Source organism: Protopterus annectens, chromosome 9.part0, assembly GCF_019279795.1.
Source record: "Protopterus annectens isolate FY-2018-M chromosome 9.part0, PAN1.0, whole genome shotgun sequence".
Lineage (NCBI taxonomy): Eukaryota > Metazoa > Chordata > Ceratodontiformes > Protopteridae > Protopterus > Protopterus annectens.
In genome coordinates this window covers 1,532,725,916-1,532,744,389 of record NC_056743.1, presented here as the reverse complement: position 1 = coordinate 1,532,744,389, position 18,474 = coordinate 1,532,725,916, and the positions used below count along the sequence as shown (strand labels likewise).

The 18,474-nt window shown below is 42.8% G+C and overlaps 1 protein-coding gene across 2 annotated transcripts in view; it reads right to left on the bottom strand.

The window, feature by feature from the left end:
- Positions 1-18,474, bottom strand: part of DHX16 (DEAH-box helicase 16) — a 983,432-nt gene that overhangs the window by 546,458 nt on the left and 418,500 nt on the right. For both annotated transcript variants that reach the window (XM_044084487.1, XM_044084486.1), the window contains exon 8: positions 17,235-17,423. In XM_044084487.1, the coding sequence (XP_043940422.1) occupies positions 17,235-17,423 (189 nt within the window). The remainder of the gene's footprint in view (positions 1-17,234; positions 17,424-18,474) is intronic.

The following is an 18,474-nucleotide window of genomic DNA, read 5'->3' as shown; positions in this document are numbered from 1 at the left end:
TGTGGAATTGACAGTTTAAGGCCCTAGCCGAAAGAGTAGCAGAAGTATAAACTTTTTTACCCCATCTCTCTAATGCCCTAGATTCTCTTTCAGAGGGGAGGGGGTTTTTGGCAGAGGCAGCTGCTGCAGCTTTGGGGCCCTGTGAAATAGTTTCAGGATCTGCAATAGGGCCGGAGGAAGAGAGTCAGGGGCAGTACAAGCATCATTAAATGCATCATCCACAACTGTAAGTACTGGAGGAATGGCTAAAGGCCTATGCTGTGGCAAATGTAAAAAGGTCCTAAGCCTTTTCCTAGAGTCTGAAAAATCCTGGCCCTGCCATTGAAATTGTTCTCTCATAGCATGCAAGGTTTCCCCAAAAGAAAATTCCTCAGGAGGAGAGGCAGAAGGAATGGAGTCTTCTGCATCAGAGTCCTCATATGGAGAATAAGGGCCTTCTGGAGGGTTTGTATTTTCTGAATCATCAGACGAGTAATCTGAAGAAACTGGCTCAAGGGGCTCTGCTCTAGGCCTCTTCTCTGGAGGGGGGTGAGAGGCCCTGTCAGGATGAGGCTGGGATCCCCTGATCAAAGAAATGAGATCCTCTGCTAGACTAAGCATTTGAGTACTAGAGCTAGGCCTGTGAGAGGGGGTTTTAGCAGGCACGGTCTTTGAAGATTTAGCTGCTTTAGCCCTGGAAAAAGCCTTAATTGACATGGATGCAGGGGGCCTAGCAGCTCCACGTTCAGGAGTAGATATATCTAAAGGGATAGTATCTGACAAATCCTGAGAACCTGTAAGAGCAGGTGGAATTTCAGTAGCAGATTCAGCCATGCTGGATGAGGCCTCGGTTGTAGGAGGCATGCTTTCGGCCGAAGGAAGAACCGCGGACTCGGTTTCAGCCGAAACCGCGGACTGCGAGTGTCTGTCCTTTTCCTTACGCTTTTTAGCTAATTGTGAAGTCGGAGTCCCCGACGGCATGTTGTAAGCAAAAGCAGAGCCGAAAAACTCCTCTGCAAACTCCGACCGACGTCTAAGTGTCCGTCGGTTGAAGGAAGCACAGGCTAGACAAGCTGCTATGTCGTGGTCTGGGCCTAAGCAAGGTAGGCAGTAAGAGTGGAAATCTTTATGAGGTATTTGTTTCCCACAAGTTAAACAGTTATTCACTTTTTCTGACATCGGCTGAGGCAAGAAAGAGTCCCCAACGGGGTACTTAGCTTTTTAGAAGTCTTCGTAGTAGCAATCTCTGGTTCTGACCGACCGGCACTTGCGAACAGCTTCTGCTTCGGGCGCCACGCGGCAAGAAAGACTGAGGAAAATGGCGTCGGCTGATGCCTTTATACCCAATTGACAGCAGCTATGACGTCGGGTGAAGTGCGACATCAGCCGAGGCCAGACCCAGACTTTGGAATCCGGCCGACCGAAGGGCTGCCTGAGGCAGGACAACCCATTTGTTAGGACTGCAGATGCATCCTTGAAGGACATCAATGGATTCTCTTTCCTGACTTGGTTTTAGGGTATTGTCATTTATAATAAGTCAGAAAGGAAATTGGAGAATTAATAGAATGATTCAAGTTTACTTTTGCAGTTATTATGGGCATAAACAGGCGTGATTCGTTAGCAAGACTACTTTATCTTTGTAGAGGGTGAAGTAGTGAGGTAAATACAAAATGCCTAAATTTCTGATATTTGTATAGCAGAGGTGACTGCCAGTAGAAAAAAATATTTCCGCAAAAAATGCTTCAGTTCTGTCCAGGATGCAGGCCCAGAAGGGAAGTACTAAGAATTTTTCTGTCATAAAATTCAGACTGCAAGGAGGTATAGGGATCCTGCGATAAGAAAAGCATCTTTAAGGAAGGCTTTTATTACCACTAAAAATGCCAATAAACTGTTGTGAAAGCCTTTATGAAAACTAGACATGGCAGAAAGATGAACTTTGGCAGCAGAATGGATTTCAAACAGAATAAAATGTTTGAGCCAGGTAATCCGTTACAAGTACAGCTGGAACTGGAACTGGAGCTTAAAGGAGCCTAAACCTTGGGTAGTACCTCTAATAGCAAAATGAGTTAATTTACTCTTGTGCATTTTTTTCATGCTTATCCTAAAATATGAGGCCATAGCAGAGGAAATTAAATCTGCCAGAGCCAAAATGGAGCTATGTGAATCACCCTCAACTTTGTTTGGCTCCACTTTCTGAATGAAATTTGGAATCAAAGGAAATGGAGTGTAAATGTGTAAAGGAATCCTAGGGGCCGATCATGGACAAGAGCATTCCTGGGCCACTTGTCTAATGGTAGAATGAGGGAAATTATTTATTTATTTTTTTGCTGTAAGCCATCAGGTTGCACTTCACTGGAGGAGGGACTTTGCTAAAGCATGGCCCTTAAGCCCAAACTCATCTCAATCCCCGGGCACCTTCTGGCAGTTTACCAGGTATTTAATCTCTCCAAGCGGTTTCTTGAGGATGGTGAGTGAGTTTAGGCAAACATTACTGTGACATGTGGAGGGTTAAACTGTACAAGTTTTGTCCCCAACTACTTCTATGCAGATGTCACCTATGTTATCAGAGTTCAACATGAGAAGTAACCATGGAGATGTCTCCTCCCAAGGTCCTGGGTTGGTGATGCCTCTCGACTATCTACAAACCTAGCTCAGAAGCTACTTCCAAACCCCAGTCTTGCCAGGGCTCAAAGAAGGAGCCCACTCCTAAGAGCACATCATCCCAATCCCTCTCCCGATCCCTCCCTCAAAGAAAGGAGAGCAGGCATGATCTTGTCGCTCCTTTCCCATCCCTGACAACTCCAACAGGCATCCGAGATGCTAGCTGAACTCTGGTGACCTGGTTTGTAGTCAGGGCTTTATCACTCTGCACCAACACAGATGGCAAATAAAGGAAAACAAGTTGCTGCACTTACTGTCAAGTTGGGAATGCAAAAATAAACGTAGTCCATTACCAACTGAAATCCGATGCACACTCACTCCCAGTGGGAACCCTTGTGTGAGTTCAAACACTGTACTTGTGGGGGTACATGACAATAGCTTGATGGATATAAACAGAGTGTAAAAGGTTGAAACTAAAATGTTACCATTAGAAATGTCAAGCTATAGCGAGAAATGATAAAACCTTCAGTACAGCAGAGAGTGGGGACTTGACCCTTTCCCCACAGTAGCATGATTTCTGCTTTAGTATACATAATGTAGCAGAAGATGTGCAAGAAGCAGACCCCCCACATGGGAGTGCTTATTCACCTGCAAAAAATGTTGTTGGCCTTTTGTTTTCAATTCAACATTCTGAATGCCGGTGTTCTGACTCTTCATATTCAGGATATTCAATTAAAAGACATGAATTCCCTTGTAGCTTTGGGTCCTTGTAAAGAGCCTGTACTAATTCCACCAATATCTTCTGCATTTCAAACTACTGCAGGAGTTCCCAAATCATCTTTCTCAGGACCTTGTCATATGGTTACTCCACGTCAAGTAAGGTCCAGTTGGACTTTTTCTCATCTTCAAGTGATTTACTATGTGTCTTACTGCAAACATTGGGTCAGTTGTACTGCATCTTGATCTAAAGAAAAACTGCTTATTCCCTATCTTACTTTCTACTACTCTGCAAATTAATTTGTCAATCATCCTCTCTAGCACTTTCATACAGTATGACATCAAGCCCAGTGGCACAGAGAAATGAAGTCCTTACAACATGGGTTTGATAAGCTACCCTGGCAACTGATGGTGCTGACAGGGAGGCTGACAGGTACCTTATTGGTGCTGGTGGGGCTTCCAGCTATGCCTGCCTCTTCGGTGCTGAGGAACAGAAATCTCAGGGCAAAGAAGAATGAGATGGAGAAGGGAAAGCATGCACTGCAGTTGCCCAAGAGGCGATGGTAGCTCCTGTCCCATATATGATGGAGCACGCATGCATGAATGTGGTGGGAGTGGTGATGCATGTGTACATGTCATCACCAGGGAAGACTTTAGGGCCAGAATACAAAATGTTCTCATAGCCATGATGCTGGTAGGAACACAAGTATCCTTGATGTCTGCCGGGATGATGCCCTACCTTACAGTTTCCCACGCTGGAAGATCTGAGAATAATACTCACCTCCGGGGAATGTGTGGGCCCCCCCATGCATTACTGGGGAGGCTTGATGGTTGGAAGACAGAGTGAAGAAAGAGATACAGAAAAAAAATGAGGTATAAATTAGTCAGAAAGTGGAAGAAACAATTAAGCAGTCAGGTCAACTGGAAAATAATCACATAGTTGAGGACAAAATGAGAAGAGTCAATGTGAGACTTTACAGTATTTTGATGGAGAAGGAAAGTGAGCACTGATGAGATACGTCAAAGAAAAAAAATGATGGATTGGACTACGTTTACCAAGTACTAAGTGTAGAAATATCCAAAAGAATGACATTACTGGAGTGTGAACTGAAATATGAGAAACACTGGCTGTCATAACACAATTTAAAACATACCAGAATCAAAGTGCAAATACTGAAGTGAATATGTAAAACAGAATGATGTCTGGCTGTTCAGCATTTGTGCAGCATGACTGCTCTGAAGTAACTTCACAACACAGAAGGTGATAAATGTAAACAATCCAGCAGAACAAAAACAGAAGAATGAAGTTCAAACTGTCCTTTCTGGTGGTGGTAAAAGTATAATGGAAATGGTTAAATTATCACTTTTGACAATCTGGAAAAGACTTTTTAGCAAATTAGGACACATCCTTCACTTTTGATTCAAATGGGTGGGGTACAGGAAGATAAAGAGACTGCTGAGTTACAAGATGTAGACTTGCTATGTGAAACTGAGGATCAATGGGAACACCAACAAGACATGTCTGCAAGTACCTTGTTGTTTACGTATGGATATCCAGGGTCAAAATACCTGAAAAAGGTAGCACAGGATATCTGTCCGTATTAGTCACAGCAGATTTACCTACTGAGCATTAAATACAACAGAAAAAGAGGGCTGACAGCAGCTCATCCAGTGAGCATTTCCCCTTTATGAGAGGGGGCCTGGTGTCCAGAGTAGTAGTTAAGGGGGGCAGAGAGAATTAACCTAAAGTGAAGAAAGGCCTGAAAGAAACATCTGGAAACTGTTCCTGGCAAAGGAATCTAGATAGACCTACCAAAATGAGACTATCTTCTAGCAGTATAAGACAGGATCAAAGGGACTTGTGCTTGTAGTCAAACCACAACACTGTTTTTATATGAAGGACCTGCCTTTTACCTCAGTTTATATATAACTGCATTTTTTATGTTAGGTGTCTTAGCTGCTACAATTTTCCTACATTTGTGTGATGCAAATTAGCAGCTGTTAAGGAGTGAGTGAATGACCATTTGTGCAAATGCTAAGTTGGTTGGGTTCTGGGTGGTTGACAAAGGTAAGTGGTGTGTCAGGGAGTTTGTGTGCGAGTGTGTATGTTTTAAGGTTAGATGAGGGGATAGGTTTAGCTCACGCAAGGGCTACTGTGCGTGTGTGAGAGAGAGAGAGTGTTTTAGGATTAAGGCAAGGCTTAGGTAAAGGAGATGATTTAGTGTGTGTGGCAGTGTGAGTTTCAAGAGATCAGATGTACTGTGCATGTGTCCTGCACAGCGATATATGGTTGCCACCCATCCCGTTGTCAGCGGGACACTCACGGTTTGAGTCCTCTCATCCCGCTTCCCGTGCTCACCAAGCGTGGGACTTTAAAAGTCCCGTTTTTTCCCCTTTGCGCTTCGCATTTTAAATTGCCGTGGAAAAGCCGAAAATACTTCCGGTTTTTCCACGGCAATGCGGCTACGTCACCACCCGGACCTGCAGTTAGAGGGATTCTCTGCTAGGTCCGGGTGGTAATGCAGCACAGTAATTGGCTGCAGCCATTGTAGGGGGCGGGAACTTCTTCTGAAGAGCCCCATAAAGGTCGCAGCTGTAGAGCACTAAGCTCTATAGCAGCTGCGACAAAAGATCATTTTTTTCTCCAGCCAGCATTGAAGCCAGCCAGCCAGCATTGAAGCCAGCCAGCCAGCCAGCCAGCATTGAAGCCAGCCAGCCAGCCAGCATTGAAGCCAGCCAGCCAGCATTGAAGCCAGCCAGCCAGCATTGAAGCCAGCCAGTCAGCCAGGAAAGAAGCAGCAAGGGAGCCTGCCAGCCAGCCAGGAAAGAAGCCAGCAAGGGAGCCTGCCAGCCAGCCCAGCAATAACTGTGAGTGGTAAGTAGATAATTGCATTTTGTGGCTTTAGTTATTTAAAATGGGAATAGTGTGCTTTATTTAAGTTTTTAATGTTTAGAGGTAGTTGGGGATGTAGTATTTAAATCTGTGCAGTGGTTATTTTGAGACTTTTGTACTAGTTTAAAATGGGAATATATTGTGGTTTAATTTTTTTAATGTTTAAAGGTAGATGGTGGGTGCAGTACGCAATATTTAAATCTGTGTAGTGGTTAGTTTGATATTTTTGAGTAGTAGTTTTTAAAGATATAAAACCTGAATGTATATGTAATTGTTATTATTCTTGGGGGTATGATTTGGAAGCATTACTTTTAAAAGGCTGAACTGTGTATAGAAGTTGTTTGTTTCTGTTGGGGGGCAGTGAAATATAAACTTAGTGTGACGCATTTCTATTGTCGTAGCTTTTTCTGGGTATTGTCTGTTTGCAGATAGGAAATGTTTGAGCATAGTTTGCACTTTTTTTGTATGGAAATATGCACTATAATGCTGTTTTCAGGAAGTTACGATATACTGTTTAGGTAATTTTTCCTGTTCCTGCAAGTCCATGTCTATGTGGTACAAGTCTACCTTTTGAGGGGGAATGTTAACAGTTAATGTAATTCATTTATTATTCTAGTAGGTACACGTTGCCAATTTGCCAAAGCTGTTTCAAGATTGTTTTCATTTATACTTGTAAATGTGTGCATTTAATTTATTATGCATTTTAATAAGGTTAAAATGTACTGCTTTGCTTGTAATGTGAATATGGGTGTGTTACTTTTACTTGGGCCTGTTTATTGCATTGCTGTGCTGGATTAATTGCTATGTTTTCAGGTAAAAGGAGCCCATGGAGTCTGCTGTACATTGTAGTTTGTTACTTCTCTTGCAAGAAGTATTTTTAAAAGTTAAAATGTTTGGACTTTTTTCCTGTTTATTTTTTTTTTTTGTGGATGGATGCTCAGAAGTTAATGCAATGTATTTGAGATTAGTGTGTGTGCAGTAATAGTTCACTTCATTTAAATGGTTTGAGTTTTCAGTATGCTGTAATGTCACAATGTTGCATCCATAACTAATACTGCATCTCCTTTAACAACTCTGGTGATGTCGTGGTGGGGGTGTGGCCAGTGTCATGTTGGCCACACCCCTATCATGTTGACCACACACCCATGTCCCACTTTGCCCTTGTTAAAAGGTGGCAACCCTGCAGCGATAGTGTTATTGAAAGTTTTTTTTTTAACTAAATTTCAAGTTACGGTTAGGGACTTCCAAAATATTACCACTATTCAGATAAAAATGAGTTGAATGTGTGGTAGGGTTGTGTGTACTATATCAGAAAAGGAAAGTATAGTTGTGTACACTTACCATAAATGTAGATGTTCGAGTGTATTCACTGTTGCAGTCCTCACATATGGGTAATGCAGCTCCCGGTAGCCCTTAGTCGGCCAGAATACCAGAGTCCTTGGTATATGACATCGGCTGCCGCTGGTTGAAAAACAGACGTCAGTATGTCAAGTATAAAGGGAGGCAGCAGACACCATTTCCTCAGTTTTTCTTGCCTTAACTGCCAGGGGCCCCCAAAAGAAGGCTAACCCAGTAATGGTAGCACCCTGGACACGTCATACAAAAAATAAAAATCTATAGTCTGTGCCTTAGGAAAAAAGGGGGAATGGGGGGTGGGAAACCATGACTGCAACAGTGAATACACTCTAACATCTACATTTATGGTAAGTGTACAAGACTGTGCTATGTTCTTTGTGTTTCAGTGTTGCAGTCCTCACATATGGGTTGATTCCCAAAGCCCAGTAAGAAGACAAAGGGGGGAGGAAGGATCACAGATTAAGGGTTGGTAAGGAGGCACTGCAAAACTGCAGAGGCAAAACCAGCCCTGGATTTAGAAAACAAAGGTAGATTGTAATGCTTTGTGAAAGTATGGACAGAAGACAGAGTAGCTGCTCCTAGAATGTCCTTAGTAGGCACACCTCTCAGAAAGGCTGCAGAGGTATAGGCTGCTCTAGTAGAATGAGTCCTAATACCCTGAGGGTGAACCTTCCCTTGCTGAAGGCAACAAAAGTGAATACAATAAGCAATCCATTTGGAGATGGTTTGTTTTGAAATAGGTTTACCCTGAGCCCCAGGAGCAAAACTAACCAACTGTTCAGATTTTTGAAAGGATTTAGTTCTAAGTAAATTCTCAGCCGTCTATGCACATCAAGAGAGTGCAGAATCCTTTCCCCTTTATTTTGGGGATTCTTGAAAAAGGTAGGCAGGTGAATAGACTGGTTAAGGGTTAAACTGGAAACCACCTTAGGCATAAAGGAGGGATTGGTTCTCACTGAAATCCGATAGGAGTGAAAAATAATGAAAGGTTCTACTGCCATTAAGGCTTGCAGCTCAGATACCCTTCTAGCTGAAGTAATAGCTAAAAGGAAAGCAGTCTTCCAGGACAGAAACTTCAAATCTGCAGAGGCAGCTGGTTCAAAGTGAGGCAGAGTAAGTTTTTCCAGGACAAAATTAAGATCCCAAGCAGGAGTAGGAGCTCTTCTGGGAGGTCTAAAATTACTAGCTCCCCTCAGTAACTGCTTCATCGAGGGGTGAAAAAAATGGGTTGCTCAAAAGAACAATGAGCCGAAATTGCTGAAGTGTGAATTTTGATGGAAGAAAATGAAAGTCCCCCATTAAGCAATTCTGCTAGGTAGTCAAGAATGAGTGAAAGAGAAGGATGAGAAGAGTCTTCTCCTTTAGCTAGCATCCAAGAGCAAAATCTCTTCCATTTATCTGCAGAGGATTTTCTTGTGCTAGGCCTCCTGGTCTCATGAAGAACTTTAAAGATTTAAAGTATTAGCCAGGCAGTTAAAATCAGAGTTTGAAGATGAGGATGGAGGAACTTTCCCCCTCCCTGAATCAACACATCTGGTACCAGGGGAAGATGCTAAGGCTGAGCTTGGGAAAGGCTGCAAAGTATGGGATACCAATGCTGCCTGGGCCAATCTGGAGCTATCAGAATAGCCTTTGGTTTTTCGTCCCTTATCTTTAGCTGCACTCTGGGAAGAAGAGGCAGAGGAGGGAATGCATAAACTGAGAGATGTGTCCATGGGAAGGACAACGGGTCCATCTTCCAAGCTTTGTTGTGAAACTCCCTGATGCAGAAGGTTGGAAGGAGATGACTGGTGTGAGAGGAGAAAAGATCCACTTGTGGGGTGCCCCAATGATGAGTGATATGGTGGAAAATGTCCTTGTTCAGTTGCCACTCGTGAGGATCTAGAACATGTCTGCTCAAATGATCCGCCAAGGAGTTTAGCCTCCCTGGGAGATACTGGGCTATAAGATGTAAGCCCATGGATGCTGCTATGGACCATAGTCTCATGTTTGGTCTGCAGAAGGGGTAAGAGTGAGCCCCCCCTTGCTTGTTGATGTACCACGTGACTGTGGTATTGTCTGTCCTGATCAGCAGAGTCCCAGGGTAGAGTAGGTCCTTGAAAGCCAGCAAGGCCTGCTGCACTGCCATCAATTCTTTTAAGTTTACGTGCAGATGAATCTGCTGGTTGCTCCAAGTCCCCTGTATGCCCCTGCCTTCCAGATGAGCACCCCCATGCAACATCTGAGGAGTCCATGGTGAGAGTCTGGCTGGCAGGCGGAAAGGCAGATCCTTTTTCTGAGAACAGGCTGCCGCCCACCAGAGGAACTCCATTTGTAGACAGGGAATCAGGGGAAGAATCAAGTCTAAGTCCTGTGTGTATTGACACCAAAGATTCTTGAGGTACCATTGAAGTTTTCTCATATGCAGCCTTGCATATGGGATCATCAAAATACATGAAGCCATGAACCCCAGTGCTTGCAGGAATTGCCTTGCAGAGAGCTGGGTCATGCATGCCAAGTTTCTGAAGTAAGCCGAAAGATCTTGCTTCTTCTGTTGAGGGAGTAATACCATCTGGGTGGCTGTATTCAGACTCACTCCCCAGGAAAACAATCTCCCTTGTAGGAACCAACTTTGACTTCTTTTCGTTGAGAGTGTAACCCAAAGAGGTGAGAGTGTATTTCACGAAATCCAAATCCTTTTCTAGTTGTTCTGGGGAGTTTGCTTGAATGAGACAGTCGTCCAGGTAAGGATACATTTTGAATGTTTCTCTGCCTGCAAAAAGCAATGGCTGGAGCCAGGCACTTGGTAAAAACTCTGGGAGCAGTAGATACGTCAAAGGGCAATGCAGAGAATTGAAAGTGTTGCTCCCCAGCCCTGAAGCGAAGGAACTGCCTGCAACTTTGTCTTACTGGGATATGCAGATAAGCCTCCTTCAGATCCAAAGTTACTAGCCATGAATCCTTGCGCAGCACTGGTAGTAACTGTTGAAGGGTGAGCTTCTTGAATTTGGGAATCACCAGAAAAGTGTTTAGAATGGACAGATCCGGAATAGGTCGCCAGGTGCCCCCTTTCCTGGGTACCAGAAAAAGTCTAGAATAAAAACCTAGGTCTGCCTGATTTTCAGGAACGGGCTCTATAGCCTCTATAGTCAGTAAAGAAGAAATGTGTGTTTCTACCTCTGCCCTGAGAGTTCTGGGTATGTCTGGGAACCCTTGTAAAAGAGGGAACGTGTGAAAGTAAAACTAATAACCATTTGTTATCTGTGATGGTAGACCATACCTCTGCGAACCTGGCTAACCCTCCTCCCAAAGGAAACCCAGGGCCCGCAGAGGTAGGCACAAGAAGGCCAGAGTCACTGAGAATGTTTGCTTTGGGAAGCTAGCTTAGAACTCACCGATTTAACAGAAGAATGTCATTGTTTAGCCCTTTGAGGGGCAGAAGCCTACCCCTCTGGAAGATCTGAAATCCCTAGGCCTAGATCGACCCTGCTTGCCAGGATCAGGGAAAGACCAACTCTTGGAAGGATAATGCCTACTGAACCAAGTCGGCTGAACCTGAAGGAAATCTTTTACAGCTTGCATAGATTTTGCCTTATCCTCCAACTTCTTCAGTACCTCCACAGCCTTACTACTAAAAAGATTGTCCTTGTGCAAAGGAACATTCAGCAATTTAGACTTAACAGGTTCAGAAAGAGGGTGCTCCCCGAGCCAAGCATGCCTTCTAATTACAGAACTAGTTGCTGCTGCCCTGCAGGAGGCTTCCAAAGTATCAAAACCACAATGAAGTGAATGCTTATTAACTAAAAAGTGGCAGAATTCAGTAAGTCATGTAAATCTTTGTTCTCCGTCACGGAGGGAATATCTCCAAGTTTAGCCTTAATAGCCTCCAAAGTATGCTGCTGATACTTAAGCATGTGAAAAAGACAATTACCAGATCTAATGGCAAGAGTTGCAGAGGTATAGACTTTTTTACCCCACCTGTCCAAGGCCCTAGACTCCTTATCAGAAGGCACAGGGTTTTTAGCTATAGTAGCCTTAACACCCTTGGGCCCTTGAGAAATAATTTCTGGATCAGCAGTAGGGTTTTTAAAAAGGAATTTATGAGATTCAAGAACCCTGTAATACCTATCTGGTTTTCTGGGGGCAGGAGGAACAGAATTAGGAGTTAACATCATCCACAACTTCCAAAACTGGAGATATAGCCAGAGGCTTATGCTGTGGCAAATCCAAAAATTCCCTGATTCTTTTCTTAGACTGTGGAAAATCCTGACATTCCCATTTAAAATGCTCCCTAAGGGTATTCAAAGTATCGCCAAAGGAAAAATCTTCTGGAGGGGAGGCAGAAGGGATAGAGTCCTCAAAGCCAGAAAAAAGTTGAGAATTTCCTTCTTCACCAACAGACATACTGGAAATCTCAGAATCTGAGACAGACAAAACATCAGGAGATAATTCCCTAGCCCTCTTTGAAGAGGGGATGAGAGACCCTAATCAGGGAAAGAATATCACCAGCCATCTTTACCAACTGGGACTGAGGCACAGGAGGGAAGGCAGATGCCTGCTTGTGAGAAGGTTTGCGGCTGGAAGGTTTACTAGCAATCCGAAGGGACTCGGGAGGCCTAGCAACTGCAGAAATCTGAACTAAGGTTGTTGGTCTGGTTCTGGTCTCATGTAGAAAAGAAGAGGCGTCAGAAGCCGGTGCCTGCAAAATGGCTCCGGACCCATCTGAGGCGGCGACAGGTGGAGGGTCTGAAGATGAAATAGCAGCCTGCTGCGTGGAGGACTCTGTAAAGGTCTTGGCAGAGGCTTGCGGCTGACAATCTGCGGACTGCAGGAGCTGTGAAAGCGTCTCACTGACTACCGCTGTGCTGACAACCAATTTCACCGGTGCGTCGTCAGCAGATTTAACCCTAGGCCTGTCGCGGTCCTTGTCTTTGCGTTTCCTAGGTATAGCCGAAGTCGGGAGACCAGAAGACACCATACCAACGTACCTAGGCCAGACTCCGAAATGTTTATACAAAATCTTAGCTCTAAAGCGTATTGTATGCGGGTTAAAAGAAGCACAGAGATTGCAGTTACGGGCGTCGTGCTCAAGGCCCAAACAAGTTATACAATAGAAATGGAAATCATGGTGCGGAATCTGTTTTCCACAGGCAAGACCGTTATTAACTTTATCTGACATTCGTTAAAGCAAGAAAAGAGGATCCCCAACGGGGTACTTATCTGAAGGTGTCTTCAATTTACTTGATAGTCGGAAAGCAAAATGAAGGTAAACGGCCGACCGGCGCTAGTGTGAATTGCATCCGCTTCGGCCTCCGCGGCAAGAAAGACTGAGCAAATGGCGTTGACTGCCTCCCTTTGTTCCCGACGTTCTGACATCAGTTTTACAACCGGCGGCAGCTGACATATCAAGGACTCTGGTATTCGGGCCGACTGAGGGCTGCCAGGAGCCTGATAACCCATATGTAAGGACTGCAACAGTGAAACACGAAGAACATCAGAAACTTTCTGGGAGTCGTCAAAGCCATAAAAGCATTAAACAACCCCTAAGTAAAATCCTGCCATTCACAATGGGAATCTTTGGAAGCAGAGGAAATGTGTTTAGTTTTCTGCTTTTTCTTTTGAGGGATGTCAGTCATAAAGACCTTAGGAGGTTTGTACCTGTGCTGACACTCAAAATAGTGGGAATCTCCTCCAGAACAAGAACCTTCTGAACTCTCCTTGGTCCCTCGGATATAATCATTTGAGGTTCCCCCTCAAGTTCCACAACGGACATTTGCAGAGCCTCTGAGGATGTGTGTGAAGCCGGATCCATACCAGCCTCCAACTTGGACATGCCAGAGGAATCCGATGGAACAATCGGATGATCCTCCAGGCTTTCACCAGCCTCAAGAGAGATGTCTGGGGAGGCAGTACACCATCTGAATTTAACCTAACTTTTTTGGTCTTCTTCTTAGCACACAGCTGACCTTTGGCAAGGGATGATTTCTCCCTTAAACTCTGCACCAACAATTTAAGATGTTAGTTCTCCAAGTAGACAGACAGGGAGGAAAGATGACTATAAGGGGGTTATTAGGGGCAAACATTTGACAAATCTAACACAGTTTGTTCTTGAGATGTACCAGAAAAAAAGACCCTGCTCGTGATGGGAAATCTGTCACCCATACTGACATTTTCCCTTTCTGAATGACATGTAACCTTGCAAACCAAAACAGAATGACAATAGGAAAACTCCAACAGGGCACTTATCTGAAAATCACTTGGCAACCAGCACAAATGTAGGAGCATTCAGACTGATGATCGAAGATGAAGTTCAGACTGGTTACAAAAAAGATTGGAGGTATGTACGTCCGTAAGTCAACTTTATGCCCTACGCTGTGAGTGGGGAGCATACTTGTGATGTACACCATCCTTAAAATCCTAAGGCTTTGTTATATTGGCCGGACACTGGGCTACCTTAGGCAAGGAATCCCTTTAGTAAGTAATACTGCAACAGAGATGGAAAGACATCTAGGTGTTTCACCCATAGAGTATAGGCTTAGGGAGCCAATGCTGCCGTAGTACACTCACATCTGTGAGCTGAGGTCTCCTTGGAATTCCAAAACTCTGAGCTGTCAAGGCGGAGGGAGGTGGTCTGCCTGAGGAGGAGTAGGGCACCCTCTAGGACCATGAAGTAAGCCCTTTCCCCAACACAACTCTCACTGTCAGGGAATAGATGAGCCAATACAGTTTCCTGGGCAAGAACAATGAACCATACGGCTCTCAACTATCTGAGGAATGCTCCTCCCTGTCCTCACAGAATGCATGGCCAAATGGGTGCCACTAGTGAAGCAGTCAGGTGAGTTTCTGCTGGGCTGGGGGAAAATGCAACCCCAGACCATATGGACAGACAAGATTTGGTAATTTTATACCTCAAAAACAAATGAACTCAAATAGAAGATATGGCTTTTTGAATAAACCTGACATCATCTAAGCAGTGAGCATGAGATTTCAGAGATATGCAGCAATTTTCTTTGCTGTTGTATTAACAACTCCTCATGGATACTTACTGGAAAGGATTTTGTCACTGACCTAGAACTCAGCAAAGTAAACTATAGCTGTGCTAGCTCAAAAGGAGCTATCAAATCGAGATTTGCTTTTATTCTCTCTCTTTTTTTTTTTTTTTACCTTGAACAGGAATACTGGTGCCAAAGAAGCTGGAAGAAATGAATAAAGAAGGCCACAAATCCAAGGCAATGACAAGATATTTGATTGCTGCTGAACAACACACTGCAAATTTATTGGTGAGATGAAATTTTAAAACATGTAATTTATGGACAATTAAAATCATTACGTGGTCCAGAAAAAATATGCATGAATAACAGTTGTCTGCTTAGGGTGCATTCTGAAGTAATTTGTTGACTTGCTATGGTGATGACATACTAAATAATTAACATCCAATTGCTCCAGACCATCATTTCTAGATTGCGTAACTGGAAAGAGTTGGTGCCCCCTGGCTTGTTTACTGGGCACATCACTGTGATGTTGTCTTTAACCATCTTCTCTTGGCTAAAAAAAAAAAAAAAATAGCTGGAAAGAGATCAAAGTCAGGTACCATTGTTTATTTTATATTCATACACATCCCCTCCCGATCAGTAGTTCAAAGCCCTTGTACCTTTGGCTTCTGAAAGCAGGCTCCTTATGCACAGTCCAAGGCATCTGGAGAGGCAATCTGATATGGCAGAGCTGACAAGAATGGGAGACTCTGGTATAGGGATATGTGCCCAGTTCACCAAGTCAACTCACTAAAGATGGCAGCATAGAAAGGTCTATGAATCCTACTGCTTTCAGGCATATTGAAGCGAGCTTCCCTTTACTACCTGAGAGAAACAGTCCATCACACGTGTGCGCGCGCACACACACACACACATGGGAAAGGCTGGCACAAGTTTACTAGCTATGCCCCCCCCTTTGCCAAGACTATAAGGTGGTTCACTGCCACCAGAACCCCTTATCAGCTACTTTAAGGCCCTTAACAAAGGGTGTCAAATTTTACTCTGTAATATTAATATTGTACCAAGAACAAGGCTATTAGGAGTGACCCACACAGTGTCACCAAATAAATATGCAAGCACTCTCAAAACATAAATATCTCTACACAGATCAGTCACAATGAAAAGTTTAAATATATTTTCCCCAGTGACAGAGTTCAGAATCACAGGAAAACATTTAGAAAACATTGCAAGGCAATCTCAAATACAGAAAAATATTTAAACTAAGCTTCACTATATTTCTGACTGAATCTAAGAGAATTACTATAATCTAAGAACTTCCTAACAGAGTAAGGCAGATGTGGTGAATGGATCTTCTAGTTGTTGTCAGGTCCAAGACAGAAGGCAGAATGCTCTGTCTCACTAAGACTTCTCAAATTAATATCTAAAATAATACTTATGGGATAGCTTGCAGAATGCCATAATTTCTTGTCATCTGACTTTTAGTTCCCAGACCCCAAAAAAACATTGATGGCAGCTGGTAGCATTTAGCATCTACCTGTAAAAATACATAGACAAGGCTTCTCCTCAGATCTCTGGCAGATGTTAGAAGTCATAAAACAATTGCATTCCTTCATGTTTTCAAGGCAAGTAATTAACTCACCCTAAAGTCAATACAGAAAATTTCGTAGTACAGACATTGTGTCTGTTGCTGTATTGAGAACTGTAAGATACCATCTTTTATTGGCTTAGTCAAAGTAATTTAATTTCAGGTATTTTTCAAAAATTTACTAGACTGAGGTTAACCTCCTGTGTTCTAGTTTCCACTCTTAAAATATATACATTTAAACAGTTACAACAGTGCATGTGCATTTCTGTTCTTTTCCAGTAGAACACACTGTGGATTCATTTTAAACACAAGCCTTTTGCAAATACCCTTTTCAACACAGATTGATTTTACACAAATCATTTCAATATTCACCAATGACATATAATTATTTACAGAATTCCAGCTAGCTGGGCTGGCAGTATCGCCTTTCGTCACAGCTTATACAAATTTCTATTTGGCACAGTAAGGCAGGAAATCCTTCTACTAAGTACTTCAAGTACACGGAAAATCCCTTTGCTACCTTACTTGCACATTTTTATTAGGTGTCGACAACAGGTAAAACTTTCCATGTAGCTTATTACATACCAGCTCACCTAGTGTACATCAGTTTATATAATCATGGGATGGTAGTCTTTTACACCATCCATTGCCAACCTATTAGCACAAGGCACTCTGACTCCTTACAGAATGCTTACAAAAACATTTGTCAAACATACCCAGAAGTATACAAGATTACTTCTCAACAGTGAAATCAACTACTTCAACCTTCTAAGGTAGACTACATATCTGAACATTCCAGAGTAAAAAAAAACTTGAGTGAATAGCTTAACATGACAATTAGCCAAAGCATATACAGTGCTCAGCAGTACTACACCTTGCGCAATGGCAAACAACTTACCTGGAAGTTGTAACACTCACTCCCACGTGTGCATTCTTACACAAACACACACGTGAAACAAACCATCTACTTACAAAGTAATCATTATAGTCTTAAACTGAACAAGTCACCTCAGATACTATAGATACAGACTCTAGCCTGCTTGTTACATGGCAGCATGGACACTATCACAAGTTATAATGTCCAGTTAGATTCATCTATATTCTAATTACTGATAAGAACAGAAGTGCTTACACTCTCATGAAGATACTGTGGGATCTGTGTTGTTTTTCCTGATCCAGTCTCTCCTTCAATGATCAGGATCTGATGTTCATGAATGGCTGCCAGCAAGTCCTCCCGGTATGGATAAACAGGCAGACTTCTCCGCACTTCCTGTATTGACAGCTTCTGTTTGTCTGCTTCTGAGAGCTCCTTCTTATCTGCCTGAACCAGAAGACATGATTATTCAAGAAGTACATCATCATTCTTTCATGCATTTTTCAAAAGACAACACAAAGAACTAGAATGTTTCCATATGTTACTCCAAGTAAACATAAATTTAACATTCACGTGTGTTCATTTTGTAGTTTCAGCAGATTAACCATCAAAAGTCCACCACCATCCATAAGATAATTCCAAGAACTTTACCCTTACATACCTTCATTTCTCCAAGAGATACTACTAGGATATACACAACAGAATTACCTCAATATTTACACACAATTCATCAAAATCTATACTAAACACATTACTCATTTCACATAAGTCCACTGATTTATACATGACTTTCATTACCTCTTCACAAAGTAACATCAATCCATGTAATCTCCTCTCTCTAGCGACATCTACCTAAAGTTATCTGCAGTTTTTTTTAATAATATACCCCATATATCTACTTATGTAACTTTCACACTGATGTCTGGGCAATCCAATTCCAAATTCAAACTTCAAGAAATACTTCTGATAAACTTCTTTACATAAACAGCTCAAAGCTTCAGTACGCAAGCTACCTATCAAGAAAATGATGGAGCCTGAAATAGAAGAGCAATATATACAAAACTCATGTAATGGAAAAATGTGTTGTCTCATGGCTTGTCTTCACAAAATGCATATTAACTTGCAGTTTCTTCAAAAATGAGTCAAATAAAATGTTTATGTTTATGTTAAAATCAAACAGTAGAATAGATGCATGATTATGCAAAATATAGTTTCACATAAGTGCCTTACAACTGCATTCTCTTTATTAGCAAATTATAGTATACTGACAATTAAAGGCAAAGTAAACACTGAAGGAGTTAAGGGATGTTACTATCCGCGGTGGTACAGTGGTAGCGTTGTTACCTCACAGCAAGAGGTTCTCCTGTTCCATTCTCAGCTGGGAGTGCCTTCTGTGTGGAGTTCTGCATGTTCTCCCCACGGTTGAGTGGCCTCCGAAAGACATGCGTGAATGGGCGTGCCTTCGCTGAAGGTTGGGCGTCGGGCTGGCAACTCGGCA